This window comes from Protomyctophum parallelum, assembly GCF_964188405.1.
Source record: "Protomyctophum parallelum genome assembly, chromosome: 1".
NCBI classification, from domain to species: domain Eukaryota; kingdom Metazoa; phylum Chordata; class Actinopteri; order Myctophiformes; family Myctophidae; genus Protomyctophum; species Protomyctophum parallelum.
The window spans coordinates 25380013-25395012 of NC_139697.1; the positions used below are offsets into that span (position 1 = coordinate 25380013).

Sequence of the window (15000 nt, forward strand, 5' to 3'; positions counted from 1 at the left end):
TACAGTGCATGCAGTTATTTTAATTAATTAATCTAAATCCACAAAGTAACTCGTAACATAAATCCTTCAATTGAATGAAAGGTACAATAGTATTAAGTATTGAAAAATCCTGAGATTACAAAGCCACACAGAATGGAATGTGAATGGATAAATACTCAGCAATAAAGGGCATTCGGTAACCAACGTTCGATTTAGTAATTAAAGCTCGTAAAAAAGCAGCCAGGTAAACTGAAATGCTGTTGATGCCCATTAACTGGCCTCGGCTCGTGGAAACCTTTTCCCTTCCTTTTACTTCTACTTTTACTGTCTCCGACTAATGAGACGAAAGCTCCGCCACACCTCTGAAGATAAAGCTGTTTTGTTTAAGTTAATAGTTCCTCTTTAAACGGTAAATAAGAGGTAAATGGTGCATTCATATAGCAGCCTTTTAACCAAATGGCTTCACAATGTGAATAAACAGTCACCCGTTCACAACTTCACACACACACCGTGAAGTAAACCACGCAAGGTGCCAACTCATTAGGAGTCGGTTAATGGGTTCAGTGCCTTGCTCGTGGTTACGTATTCTTGTTGTTCTCTTTCTTATATACATGTTATGTTTCCCTGTTTTTCTTTTTCTTAATTTGCTTGATGTAATTTTACCATGTTTACTTTTCTACTGTGATTCTGCGAAGCACTTTGGTCAATGTTGGTTGTGTGAAATGTGCGATATACAGTAAATAAAGGTTGATTTGAAGGACATGTCGACACAACTGTATTACTACATGTTATATTATAAACAAATATAAAAAATAACATCTCATGACTCATTTTGTCAGGTCCCAATCTCTGGATTTGTGAAACAGTGTGAAAGGAGACAATTAGCCGCAATATATACTGTAAAATTGTGATGTTTAGGTATTATCATTCTAAACACATGTCCCTGCACTTCTACTGTATACATACAGCCAACCAGGTAGAAATTGTTTCCACAATATTCAAAATGATTCACACCTTTGAAAAACCAGCTCGCACAACAAGATCACAACGCGTATTGTGACCTTGTAAATCTGATATTCATGCCCACGCATGCACGCACGCACACACCCCTAAAATAAGAGAGAGAGAGAGAGAGAGAGAGAGAGAGAGAGAGAGAGAGAGAGAGAGAGAGAGAAAAGGTTGTTTGTATGTTTGTTCAGTGTTCCTGGCATGCACAGATTCCTGTATGTTGAGAAACCCATAGTTATCTCTGTAAGAGGAGCTCTGTTAAAGGTAGCAGATGTCAAACTGCTAAATAATAACATAAGGTGGTGACAAATACATGGCATGAGTGGTGTGACAAACACAGTCCAGGTGATGGAAAGTAACTAAGTGCATTTACTCAAGTACTGTACTTAAGTACAATTTAGATTTACTGGAGTATTTCCAATTTTCAGCACAATTAATTGTAGGCCTACTCCACTATATCTCAGAGGCAAAGATTGTACTTTTCACTCCACTAAAATTGTTAAAATAAAATAAATATAAAATAAAATAGCCAATCTACAAGCTTGCATTGCATTTAATGCATGTTATACATTATTATGTTATAGCCATTCTGCATAATGATTACTTTTACTTTTGGTACTTTAAGTATATTTGATTCCAATACTTTTGTACTTTTACTCAAGTACATTTTGAATTCCGGACTTTTACTTAGTTGTAACAGAGAGTATTGAATTGACTACTTTTTTCAGGTGAAAAAAACCAAAACAAAACGTTTGCCGTGCGCTATAAAAGACTCTCATTCTGAAAGATTACAGTTTTCCAACACTTCAAACAAAACCATGTACGACAGATTGTGTGTCATTCTGACAAAGAATGCAGCCATGAAATGTGTTTCTTGTTTCATAGGCCTACAGTACAAACGTCTTCTTTTTTCTTTCTTTCCCACAGTCATTTCAACACCACTGTGGTGTTGAAATGTTTATGCTACTGTAAATTATATCTTCTAAAATCATAGCCACAGTTTTTAGAAAGAGTGACCATTTATCTCACAAGGACTTAATACAGAACAACTAACTACCCAAGCTCTATTTTATACAAAAATAGCTATCTACATAGCTATCTACAAGCTCACAACGAATTGCATCTTGACACGATGTGAGCTTGCAAGATTGGCTATTTCCTTTTATCAACGTGTATAATTTTCGGCGTGCTTTGCCTATCGCTATTCTGTGTGAGTATCATGTTGCCCCAAAAATCAACAACCAAAAAACCAGTGGTGGAAAGTAACTAAGTACTTTTACTTAAGTACTGTACTTAAGTACAATTTTGAGGTTCTGTATTTGTACTTTACTTGAGTATTTCCAGTATTTGTATTCCTACTCGACTACATCTCAGAGCCACAATTTGTAAATTTTACTTCACTACAATTATTTGAAAATGTTAGTTACTAGTTACTTTGGCGATTTAATTTTTGATTAGAAAACATACAGTAACCACTTCAACCCTATACAACCCCAAACTAGCAAATGGAAGACAGCGACGGGAGCATGGAGGCATATGAGTTGTTGTTGTTACCTGTGTTTCCTCGCGTTGACACGATCACTCTGTGTGGCACGCGAGGTGACAACTTCAGGGCTGCTCGAATCTGGTAGAACCTGAAAGAGAGTTTTTTGTTAAAAAGTTAATCCTAAATCTCATATAACAGTAATAATAACAGTAATCATATAGCTATACAGTGTTCAGCAACAAGGGGTCTCCCTATCTCTTAAACTTTTTAGAGAGCTATAGAGAGACGGGGAGACCCCTGTTACTGAACAAATACTATAGCAATAATTGATTATTGATTAATCAGATTATAGAGCTATCTGACACTTGTTTTAACAACAAATGTCACTTAGTGCACCTTTATTAAGCAGAATGTGAGCACTGCTCCCCCGCACTACCAGAAGCACCAAGATGTTCTCTTCATGGTTAAGACTTGGACTCAGTACAGCAGGCATGTTAAACAACATTGTACAAAATGTGGTTAAATAATTAACGAGGGGGAAAAATGAATGTAATGAATTATGGATCGGATATAATAACCTGTCTGTGTGTAAGTGTGTGTGTGTGTGTGTGTGTGTGTGTGTGTGTGTGTGTGTGTGTGTGTGTGTGTGTGTGTGCGTGCGTGGCAGATTATGTGCAGCGGGAAATCTATCTATCTTGAACCAAATTCATCATCATAATAAAAAAAGATAAACGAGGAGCCACATGGTTGTAATGGTCTTTAATCATTGTTTTGCCCAGCGTGATGTCATTTATATGGCATATGTCACACAGCGGGCGGGGGGAGTGGAGCAAACATGTTTTTTTACAGCGAAGATGAACTGGGCATGGCGTGGTGTGAACGTCTGTCTGCGTCTCTGGGGACTCCATGGCAATGTGAGAGGATGAAGTGTGTGAGTGACAGTCAGTGTGTGAGTGACAGTCAGTGTGTGAGTGACAGTGTGTGAGTGACAGTCAGTGTGTGAGTGACAGTGTGTGAGTGACAGTCAGTGTGTGAGTGACAGTCAGTGTGTGAGTGACAGTGTGTGAGTGACAGTGTGTGAGTGACAGTCAGTGATGGATCACTCAGACTTATTTTCACTCAGAGTAAAAGTAGCAATATACAATTGAATAGCTGAAGTATAAAATAGCGCTTAATTGGTTGATGTACGTATGTTTTGCCGCATAGATGCCCCCGAACTTCTAGTAACCTGTAACTTAGCGATAGTTCATTGAGGTACGGAAGGCAGAAGGTTAATATACATATATATATATATATATATATATATATATATATATATATATATATATATATATATATATATATATATATATATATAACAAAAAACATCGCATGGATGCACCTGGGACGTATCCTCAGTGATGTATCCTGAGGTCAACGAGGTTTCGGGTCTCGCAACATCATACCCCTCACTCAGGCGACCCAGCCGGGAGTGATCAAGTCCCGACTTACGTCCCAGTAGCTACCCTCAATCAGTCCCATTAGGGAAAAACCAGGGGCACACAATCCGTTGGAACTACTCCAGAACTACTCTGCCAGGGCTTGGAGGTACACTTCTGGCACATGGAGGGACTAGGCTCTGTGGGTTGTCTCCTGTCCGGGCCCCTCCTACGTCTCACCAGGTCCACTCCTGCTCTCACCAGAGCGTGGACCTGTGCGTTGCACCAGAGTCCCAGCACCAGAGAGTTCATTCAGGAGTGGTGGGCAATGGTTCCGCAGGGTCATGGTACTGCGGTTCCGCTTGCTGCTTGCATGGCCCTCCTATATATAGTTCCCCTTAGTAATTCATAATGCTTCTTTAAATCAGCTGCCTCTCCAGGCCATCCCCCTTCTCACTCATCCGCTACGAGCTATCACATCCACGCCCTCATCCCCAATTCAGGCGTAGTAGATCTGCTATTTTTTTTTTTTTTTTTTGCGGCTTACGCCTTTTATTGTTTTTTTGAAGGGACAGACAGTAGGCTGACAGGAAACGGGAGAGAGATGGGGGGGAAGACATGCAGTAAAGGCCGTGTCGGGCTCGGGAGTCGAACCCGCGGCACACTGCGACTGGATTACCAGTCGGGTGCCCAGACGGTTACGCCACCGCCTGGGCCGATCTGCTATTTTTTAACACGTTAGCTCAGGCTAGTGCTAAGTTAACTCATTGCTTCTGGGATAAAACCAGAGCTATATAGGCGAGGTTGAGATGGTTTGGACATGCAGAGGAGGGATGAGGAAGGTACATTGGGAGAGGGATGGCCTGGTATAAGAGGAGTAGAGGACGGGCCAAAAAGGAGCTTTATGAATGCAGTACAGTACATAGAGGACATGCAGGTGTCTGGAGTGACCGAGAAAGACGCCCTAGTCATGTTATTATTTGATATTATTATTAGATTTTTTTTCTTTTTTCATTATCATCTTTAGGCCTACCAATAGTATTCATATCTTAGCTTCTGTTATTTAAGCTCAACTGGTAGCTCGATAAGCCCCTTTGGGGTTTTTTGGCACTTCCGGCACATCATGTGTAACTAATCGTGTTTCTTATTGAAGTATTGCTTTCTGTATTTATTTTATTTTACCATATACTGTAGTTGTTATTATGTACATATGTGCAAATAATCTAAACTAAAGACACAGAGAACACACTGCAAATGGAAACAGATCATCTGCTGTGGCGACCCCAACCTCCGGACAGAAACAGCAGTGTGTGTGTGTGTGTGCGTGTGTGCGTTCGTGCATGTGTGCGTGCATGCGTGCGTGCGTGTAATGAACAAAACCGTTACTGTCAGACCCATTGCAGGCTAGATATTTCATTATACAATGTTCAGTGTCTGCCAAAACAAACACGCAGAAAAGACCAATAGGCTTGTCATCGTAAATGCAGGAATCAATTTCCCACGGGGGATGTGTGTGTGTGTGTGGGGGGGGGGAGGTTATGTATCTTTTGATAAATTTGTCAAAGCACCACTTGTGCTAAGTTAACTCATTGTTGAGATAAAACAAGAGAGGCAATGTTGAGATGTTTGGACCTGTGCAGACGAGGGATGAGGACTGGGACTTGGGAGAAGGACGCTGACGTTGGACATGACAGGCGTAGAGAAGAGGAAGGTTTATGGTTGCAGAGCGAGAGGACGAGCAGGTGTCTGGAGGGACCGAGGAAGACTCCCCTTCTCAACCCTTATCCCTAAACGTATTTGCCATTTTTTTACTATTTAAAATAACCTTTTTATAATAGTTCAAATAGCCGATCTACAAGCTCACAATGTCTCGATGTAGATCGGCTAGTTGAACTATTTTAAAATGATTTTCAAAATTGTAAAAAATGGCAAATAAGTTTAGGGATAAGGGATAAGGCACAATATGGAGCCCAGAGAGTACAATGCAGATGGAAACAGATGATCTGCTGTGGCGACCCCGGCGGGAACTATAATGTACCAGTATTATTATTACTTTTATTATTATTATTATTATCCCACTACAGAATCAGAATAGGGTCGACCTTGTGTCTGGTTGCTAGGGCCGAGCTTACCAGCACTCCACTTGCCTCCAAAGACTATTCATCACATTATTGTTACAGTGTTACAATGTACAGTTAATATAAAACACATTATTTAGACACATTTCAGCCACTTCTTAGGAACACTCTACGCCAGCTGGTTCCCAAAGTTTTTCATGTCAAGGACCCCCAAATTGACACTGATGAGCCCGCGGACCCCCATTTGAAAAAGATATGCCAGGGACCTCCATAAGAGAAGATTTTGACGGCTCTAGCAGTGATTCTCAGCTCCATATATGGAGATCTAAGGGTGGCAGCGGGGGCAGTGTCTTTAGTGTACAGGGTTTGATGAGGGCCCACTCCTTCATTTTTGGGCCTCTTGAGTAAATGCAACCTGCAGTCGCGATTATTATTATTATTACTATAAACTTATAACGCATCACAATGCAGTTCGTTGCGACACGCTATTTTGGCTGTATCATTTCAGCCATGGTACGCATGTACCTGTAGGTATGCATGTAAACATAGAACTGGGTGACTAATGGGTGCGTTGCGGTTTGCTCAAGGTTTTGACACTTTCGCTAACCAACTAATTAAATTGAGAAAATGCAGCTGCGCTGTCCAAATGTGAGTATCAGAAGCAATCTTCTGGGTCCTCGCTCTAAACTCCATTTCCATTACTGGAAACTGAAAAACCTGCAGTGGCCTTATCGCCATTGCCCGCTTTACAAATCAAATGCCGTCTTAATGAGAGCTTAAATGCGATCAGAGGCTCCTTACAATTTGTACAACTTCATATTTATTCCCCCCTGCACCCCTGTCTGCGAGAGAGATTTAGGTCCGGTCAAACCAAGATGCTATTTTCACTAGTATTTTTGCATGACATTGCTGTGCAGTGAACGAGTGAAGTGTAAATAACTAGGACTTAACTTTTTCTGTGCCGCCCGGTGGCAGCATACTCACACCTAGGGAACACGTCCACTCTAACTCTACGACGCTCAATTCCTTTCCGGGTTATTCAGGAAGGTGGGGGCTTATGTTATGAGCACAGTATCAGTCGCATTTAGCTCAGACCCCTTAGCAAAGCATTACAATTTACAACCAGTTACATTTGATCAGCGATGCGGTATAAACTCACAAATGATTACATGGACAGCTAACGGTTATAAACGTATATAGCAGCGAAAACGTTAAGTGGTTAATCGTTTCATTGCCATATCAAACTTGTAAAAAATCATATAGAAAAACATGCTTCTTAATTATTTGATTAATCGAAAAAGTAGCCGATAGAATACTTGCTAAGAAAACAATGGATAGCTGCAACCCGGCATAATTCTCTACAATTGTTGTACAACAATAAAAAAAACAAGACCTACAAGCTTGTAGCGCGCCACTCGGTGGTGCGCTATGAGCTTGTAGATCTGCTATTTTTCAATAGCTAAAGTATAACATAATGCTTAGTTAAAACACCAAAACAGGTTCCTGTCCAGAATGGGTCAAACCCACACCATGCTCTCATATGACATGTTGCATATCAAGATTGGACACACAAACATCAATTATGTAAAGGTGCGTACACATGTCATGACTGTAAATAGATTTTTATGCAGACACACACACACGCACACGCACACACACACAGACACACACAGACACACACACACACACACACACACACACACACACACACACACACACACAGCGCAGCACACATGTACGAGTAGGAACTCACATACTGTATGACCTTCTAGCATCTCAAAGTGAGCCATGTTTAATTGCTATTTATAAATACATTAATATTAAGCAGACACTCTCTAATCCAGAGCGATTTACGGTAAGCAAGTAAACAGGAGGTAATGAATCAAATCCCCCTTTTTCTTGGAATGATAGTGTATGTAGTTATGTAGCAGAATCCAGTTAAGTGAACGTTTCGTGAAGATTCTTGTAAACCATGTTTTTTCTGTTCTATGGACCCTAGAGGACACAAAAAAAACAGTTTACATTTTTTTCCCCCGCCCTAACAATATTTTATCACCATGGCAATACATGGCAATGTGTAGCAATATTTTGTGTCTGTCTGTATTTCTGTCGACATATCTCCAAATCTGCCAGGCCGATTTACACCAAATTTGGTCCAGGAGTGTATGATATGCTGTAGAAGACCCCAAAAATCACCAAAGATCACCACGATCAGCCCATAGGTGGCGCTATAGCAACAAATTAAAAAGGCAAATTTATGACTATTCACAAACTACTTGTCCAATTTCAATGAAAATTACTGGGTTCATGCACCAAGGGCTTTTGCACAAGCCATGCAAATGTGATCATAATACACCCATAGATGGCGCTCCAGTAACCCATTTAAGAAGTAAATGCATGAGCTTCAAAAATTACCAGAATGATTTTCATGAAATTAAACAAAGGATGATGACACTGCTTTTAAAAGTGCACAAAGCAATATTTATTTATATAATCAACAATAACTTAAAGCTTCACCATGCTTGGGTGCCATTTCTGGCTTAACCACTGATCCTCGGGGTCTGCTGAAATACTGTCTGAGTACCCCAGTACTAGCAAGACTGGCTGGTGAAACAGAGCGCGTACTTAACATAGCTGATGCCAACCCAAAGAAGCATCACCAACACTCAGCAACTAGAAATGCACGACAGGAGAAATCTGTGAAACAACTCAAGGATGTGTTGACCAGCGCAAACCCCTTCTGTCCTCCAGAAAACGATGAGTTGAAATTAAGTTAGTCAACTTTGTTTCCAAACAAATAATGACAACAGCAGTGCAGAGCCATGTCTTGGACATTGAGTTACGAGGGAGCAGAGCACTTGAAACTTTTGTGAATGAGAGGGTCAGAGGGGAAAAGAACATGTGGGACAAAATGACGAAGCTGAAGTATCTGACCTGGAAAGATGGATGCAAAACTATCAAGCTTAAGGCATCATCTGAAATAGTCAGCTTGAAAGCAACAAACTCCTTGTTTGTTCGCTTGCTTCTCGTTGCCAAGTCCTCAAGAGAACTGGACCTGCAGAACATTGTGGGAACACACAAATTTGCTGATCACAATGCCAGCTTAATGAAGTCTGATGGTTCTCTGTTGCAGACTACAGCCAAGTCTGCCCTCATCCATGAATTGGAAGGAGTGGTTTCAGAGATGGAATCTAATGAAGAATCCATACATGCAGAGTAGCCCATCTGCAGAAGTGTTGACCAGTATCTTGATTGACGGCATGGCTGTCGTGCAGGAGATGGTTGTTCGGAAAGGTGAAATAAAATGTAGAATGTTTCACTCGGAGTGTTGACATAAAGGCGCAAGGCTACACAGATCTATACTTGCTATTTGACAACTATACAGTGACAAACTCCATGAAGGACAGAACGAGACATCTCCGTACAGCAGGAAGAGCACAAGAAAAGGGGTATAAAATAGAGTCAAAGAGTCAAAGACTTCAAGGCTTTCCTCGGAAGCAAGGAAACTAAGGCCAACCTCGTCCTCTACCTTGCACAAAAAGCTGTTGATCTTTGCAAGCTACCAATCACAACACACACACACAAGGGTGTCATGTCCACAAACACAAAAATGGTGAACATCACAAGTACACAAGAAGAGGCGGATACGTTACTGGTTATGTATGCCGCAGCAGTGAGTCGTTTAGGTAAAACGCCACATATATACTCATGTGACACTGATGTTTTGGTACTTGCCCTTCGAAGGGTACCAGACCTTCAACCAGAGAGTGCAATCATCATGGGCACAGGAGATCAAAGAGGGACGATAAAACTCAGACCAATCTACACGGCCATTGGCCCCAAACGAGCAGCCGCATTGCCAGGATTCCACACGCTCACTGGTTGCGATACCACTGGTCACATCCGAGGAAAAGGTAAATCTTCCTGCTTCAAATCGTTCATGAAGACTGGTGATGATGTTCTCCATGCACTTGCTGAACTTGGTGTTAGCCCTCATCCATCCTTGGACGTGTTAGCCGGGTGTGAAAAGTTTGTGTGTCAGCTCTTCAAACCTGGGTATGAATCAGCTGAATTACTTCGGTGGCACATGTTTAAACAGCTCAAGGGCAATCAGGGTGTTGAAAAGATATGTCCAACGCAAGGGTCCATCGTCGAACACATTCTGCGAGCACATTGGCAAGCCAATGTATGGGCACAAGACATCGTTGCTGAGCCACAGGTTTTAGATCCACTTTCTTTAGGATGGAAGCAACAAGATGATGGAAGTGTGTGTCCCTGTAGTCTCAAAGGTTCCACCTGCACCAGAGGCCGTTGTTGAACTCGTCAAGTGTGCATGTGTTGCCAGCAAGTGTAGCGGCCGCTGTTCTTGCAAACTTAATAACCTTCCATGCACAGAGCTCTGCAAATGTGAGGCTGCTGAGGTGATAATCATACAAAAGATGATGCTGAGAGTGATGACGATGATACCTACAGTGATTATTTGTACAGTTGAGCATGACACGTTCGTAAATAAACCCTTTGATTTTAAATAAAACTGTCCGTTACTGATTATTCAAGGTTTTTGTGGAAAATTGGTCAGGTAGCTTATGCACCTTGTGAAATTGCATATTGAATCTGTTGTTGTAGCGCCACCTATTGGTGGATTGTGGTCAAACTTTCTGGGCTTGTGCTTCAGCCCATGGTACAACAACCTAGCCAATGTCATTGAAATTGGACAAGTAGTTTGTGAATAATCATGAATTTTCGTTTTGAATTTTGTGCTGTAGCGCCACCTATGGGTCGATCGTGGTGAAAGTTTTATGGGGTCTTCCAGAGCACATCATACACTCCTGGACCACATTTGGTGTAAATCGGCCTGGCAGATTTGGAGAAATGATGTCGACAGAAATACAGACAGACACGGAATATTGCTACACATTGCCATGTATTGCAATGGTGATAAAATATTGTTAGGGCGGGAAAAAAAATGTAAACCGTTTTTTTTGTGTCCTCTAGGGTCCATAGAACATAAAAAATATGGTTTACAAGAATCTTCACGAAACGTTCACTTAATTACACAATGACATACACTATGAGCTCCAGAAATCCTTAAAACTCAGATCACTTCCATCTTTGGGTCAAGTCAGGGCACTGCTTGCTTTCCAACATTTTGGATTTTTCAGTTTTTCTTATTCTTTGAGCATTTTGAGTGTCTTCTGATTCATTGTATTGTATTTGCGGCTACATTGGCCTGCCCCTCAACTCCCAGGTCAACAAATTAACCTGGCATCTGCGTCTACATACTGTAACATGCTGACTAAATGACATTTTGACCTTTGCATAAGCCTGGAAGTTTGCCAAGGCTAGGGCAAGTGTTATGGTAGAGTCTGAAGAGGTGAGTTTTCTGATTACAGCGTGAGATTGGGAGTAGCAGTCTGCAGTCTGCAGTCTACAGTCTACAGTCTTCTAACTGCAATGGGGAGTTCGTCCCACAGTTTGGGAGCCAGAAGGGAGAAGTCCATTGAACAGAATAACCGCTACGAAGATAACCGACAGTTGCAGCTGTGGTCCACTACTTTAAGCATTCTGCATCACAACTGTATCTCCCCTGTTCTGCTGGTTCAAGATGGCAGCCGGTAGAAAACAAATATATTAGAGCACTCAGCTGGAGGGATTAGCAGGATGAGGCTTTACGCCACCGTCCTATTTGGAGAGGGAAAATCATTTGAGTAAAGCTGGCATTTCAGCGGGCCACAGGCAGGCCACCCAGATGCCACTTTATAATCTCCCCACAGACTCGGGGTATAGAGGCAGGAACACGACCCTGTTTCACGTCATAAAATATAATAATGCACCATCGCCAGTACTTTGGCAATCCAGCAGTTGTTGATACATCATTTCCCATCGCAATATAGGTCCAAGTCAAATTCATGATGAAAACACAGCAGGTCACTCTGACTTAACAGCATTACGATGTGGAGTCACTTTGTCTCTCTCTCTGTGTGTGTGTGTGTGTGTGTGTGTGTGTGTGTGTGTGTGTGTGTGTGTGTGTGTGTGTGTGTGTGTGTGTGCATGCACACGCGCCGTTCAATTATCAGTGGGTGCTGTAAATAGAACACACACACACTCACATGACAATCCCTTTTTGCTCCCAATGTAGTCGTTGTGCATTCAATTTCTGCTTTGCCACTGCTGTTGTACCCTACTGGCTCACCTATACCGGTGAGGAGGCCCCACCAGGAGAGGTTTACAAATGGACCCTTACAGGCATTTCTAACCTCTCAGAGTTATTATAGGGGTCGTCTATGCAGAAGGGAGTTCCAATCGCGCCTCTATAGCCTATGGCGGGCCAGTCTGGTGCATCTCAGAGGCAGCTCAGGTCACAGGAGAAAAGCAGCTCAGACAGTTTAAGCCCTTATTTTATTAACAGGGTGCAAGTAATAAAGCGACAACGTGTAGATGTTTTACTGTACATCTTCGTCGGGTCATGTTATTGTTAGGGGTCCTTGAAATGAGACGGTTTGAGAACCACTCGATGTCATAGGATCCTCGACTCTGCGACGTCTCGCTCCGCCGCCTGTCTTTTCGTCAGTGCCACCGTTTTGTCAGTGCCACCGTTTACAAGCAGCACAGCATGGCCTCACTATTGTCTTTATAGACGTCTTCCCTCTATACCTCTGGCTGGAAACCTTCTGTCGCAAATCACTCCTGAGTCCTGCCACGTTCCTCCATCCGTCACGCCCTGCCTGCACTCTCTTCATCTCCTCTCTTCCACACTCCACCCATTTGACCCCAGATCCAGACTAACATCTTTAGAAATCTGAATTTCAGGGCACCTACATAGGAATGTGGTTCAAATCTAATACTCAAAAATCAGTTTCCATGTCGCTGTTCACCCTCTCTAAATAATAGAACATAAATTGGATTTGGGCTGACGGCCTACGTGTGCAGTTTGTGAAACAAAGCTGCAACGTCACGATTCAGCGGTCAGTGGTAAAGCTGCACTTGCAGGCTTGTTTTGCTTGTGTGCATGTCATCTACTTTGGCCCAAAGTGATACTTCAGCTATAAGTCTAAAAGTGCTTCCAAACAACAATTTCAGTGTAACTAATAGACAAAAATACGTTTTTGCGTGCACGGAATATCATCTAAACTAAAGTACGAGACCTCTTTCATGAGTTTCACTGTAATGTCTCCTGGCGTTTGGCGGTTGAGCAGACTGCTCAAGCTGTTTCTGTTTATGGCCGGAGGTGGTTCTGCTTTGTGATGTCATGCACGCACGCACGCCGCACTAACCTCACATCCCAGGCGTGCTTTTCTGAGAAATAAAGCCTGTGGAATGATGAAGTGAGAAGTGAATTGAATTAGAGCTGCAAGTGCTCCCTTTTTTCCATTAATCGAGAATCACCTTTTCTGGGGCATAATTGCCAATCGACGCAAACAAATTCAAATTGATTTGTTACAGCATAATAAACTAAATGTATTAGGTTTCACCCACTTAAGCCCTATGTAATACTTTAAGTATTAACTAAGTTTGAACCGCTTAAGCATTGTTTAATGCTTTTTTATATTGAAAGTAAAAAAAAGCTAAATTGTTTTATTTTTATTTTACATTGGTTAAGATTAGTTCAATCAACTGTTTCATCTCTAAATTGAATGCAGCCGACCGTATTGGCAGGAGCCTTGGCCCACTCCAGCCAATACAGCCACTCCAGCCCCACTCCAGCCAATACAGGCAGTCCCACAAACATCAATAGAGTCCATGTGAAACTACTACTCAATGAAATGACTGCAGTAAGTAAGTACATTGTTCAATCTAATTGAGTTCCCACCCAGTTGGAAGAATGCATACAGACAGACACAGCTGGTGTCTCACGCTCACAGCACTCAATCAGAGTTTAGCCACGACCCAGCGAGTGAGCTGCTCGCTCACTAAATCCACTGTTTCCAATAATCGTTTCTCCAGACAGACCCCTGTTTGGAGTAGAGCCTGGCCTGGCCATGGCAAAACTGCACAGGTATGCTACTGTCCCTGTAATTGGTCTACTTTTAAGGCGACATACATACATAGATGTACATACAGTAGATTACATAGTACATACATAGCCTACATACATGCATAAAATGGTGCATTTATATTATATATAGTGCTTTAATCCAAAGCGCTTTACATATATTGTGCATTTTATTCACCCATTCGTACACTGAAGACAGAGGAAACCATGCAAGGCAGCAACCTGCACATCGGGAGCAATTAGGCCTAAAAAAAAAAAACTTTGGTTTCCGGTTGCCGACCGACTCTATTAAATATGCGCGACCCATATTATTTTATTGGCATTTGGTGGAGAAAAAAAAAAAAAAAAAAGAAAAAAGCTCAGAATACGACCGAGTCAAGACCAAAAAGGTCTTTGATCATTAAAATTCTCTTTGATGAGACCATCGGGACAAGCAACCTCATCCTACGTTATAAAAAATAGAATCCACGTAGGAACCACTATCGTTTGTAACAACACTGTCAACACAGCGCTCTGTGCGCCGCCATGTTGCTCAGCTCTGACCGCGGAGCGGAGCGCAGCCTCTAGACTAGAGCTGTTAAAGACAGAGAGTGACGACAATGGACTGATCAATGATGCTTGCAGCCCCACGAATAAGCAGTGACCGGAGATGTCGCAACTCTCTCAACTAAACCGCGCTGCCTCCGACAGAAATATTTAGGGGAACATGTTTTAACGTGACATGCAGACCCGGTTCAATGGGAAACACAAACACACATTGAATAACACACGCCGATATTGTTGTGTTTCTGTTGCGTGTGTGTTGTGGTGCCACTGCCACCGCACATTAAAATGCCACCAAAATAATTGCCAAAGCCAACCGCAGGGCAGCAGAAAATATCAGCAACCCTATTTTCTAAACCTGCTGCCTCTACTCCAGGTATGTCACTGTGTAATGAAAACAATGTAAAGTTGTATTAACCATTAAAACTGCCAGTTATTTCACATAGCCAAAATATGAAATATGTAGAAGCCTATCCATCATTGCCGTAGGATTTT

At 42.0% G+C, this 15000-nt stretch overlaps 1 protein-coding gene across 1 annotated transcript in view; it reads right to left on the bottom strand.

Moving 5' to 3' along the window:
* fam135b (family with sequence similarity 135 member B) overlaps window positions 1-15000 on the bottom strand; it is a gene marked incomplete at both ends in the record, with an annotated part of 61745 nt that overhangs the window by 46214 nt on the left and 531 nt on the right. The window contains one exon of the mRNA XM_083772601.1: window positions 2542-2621. Coding sequence (XP_083628727.1) covers window positions 2542-2621 — 80 coding nt within the window. The remainder of the gene's footprint in view (window positions 1-2541; window positions 2622-15000) is intronic.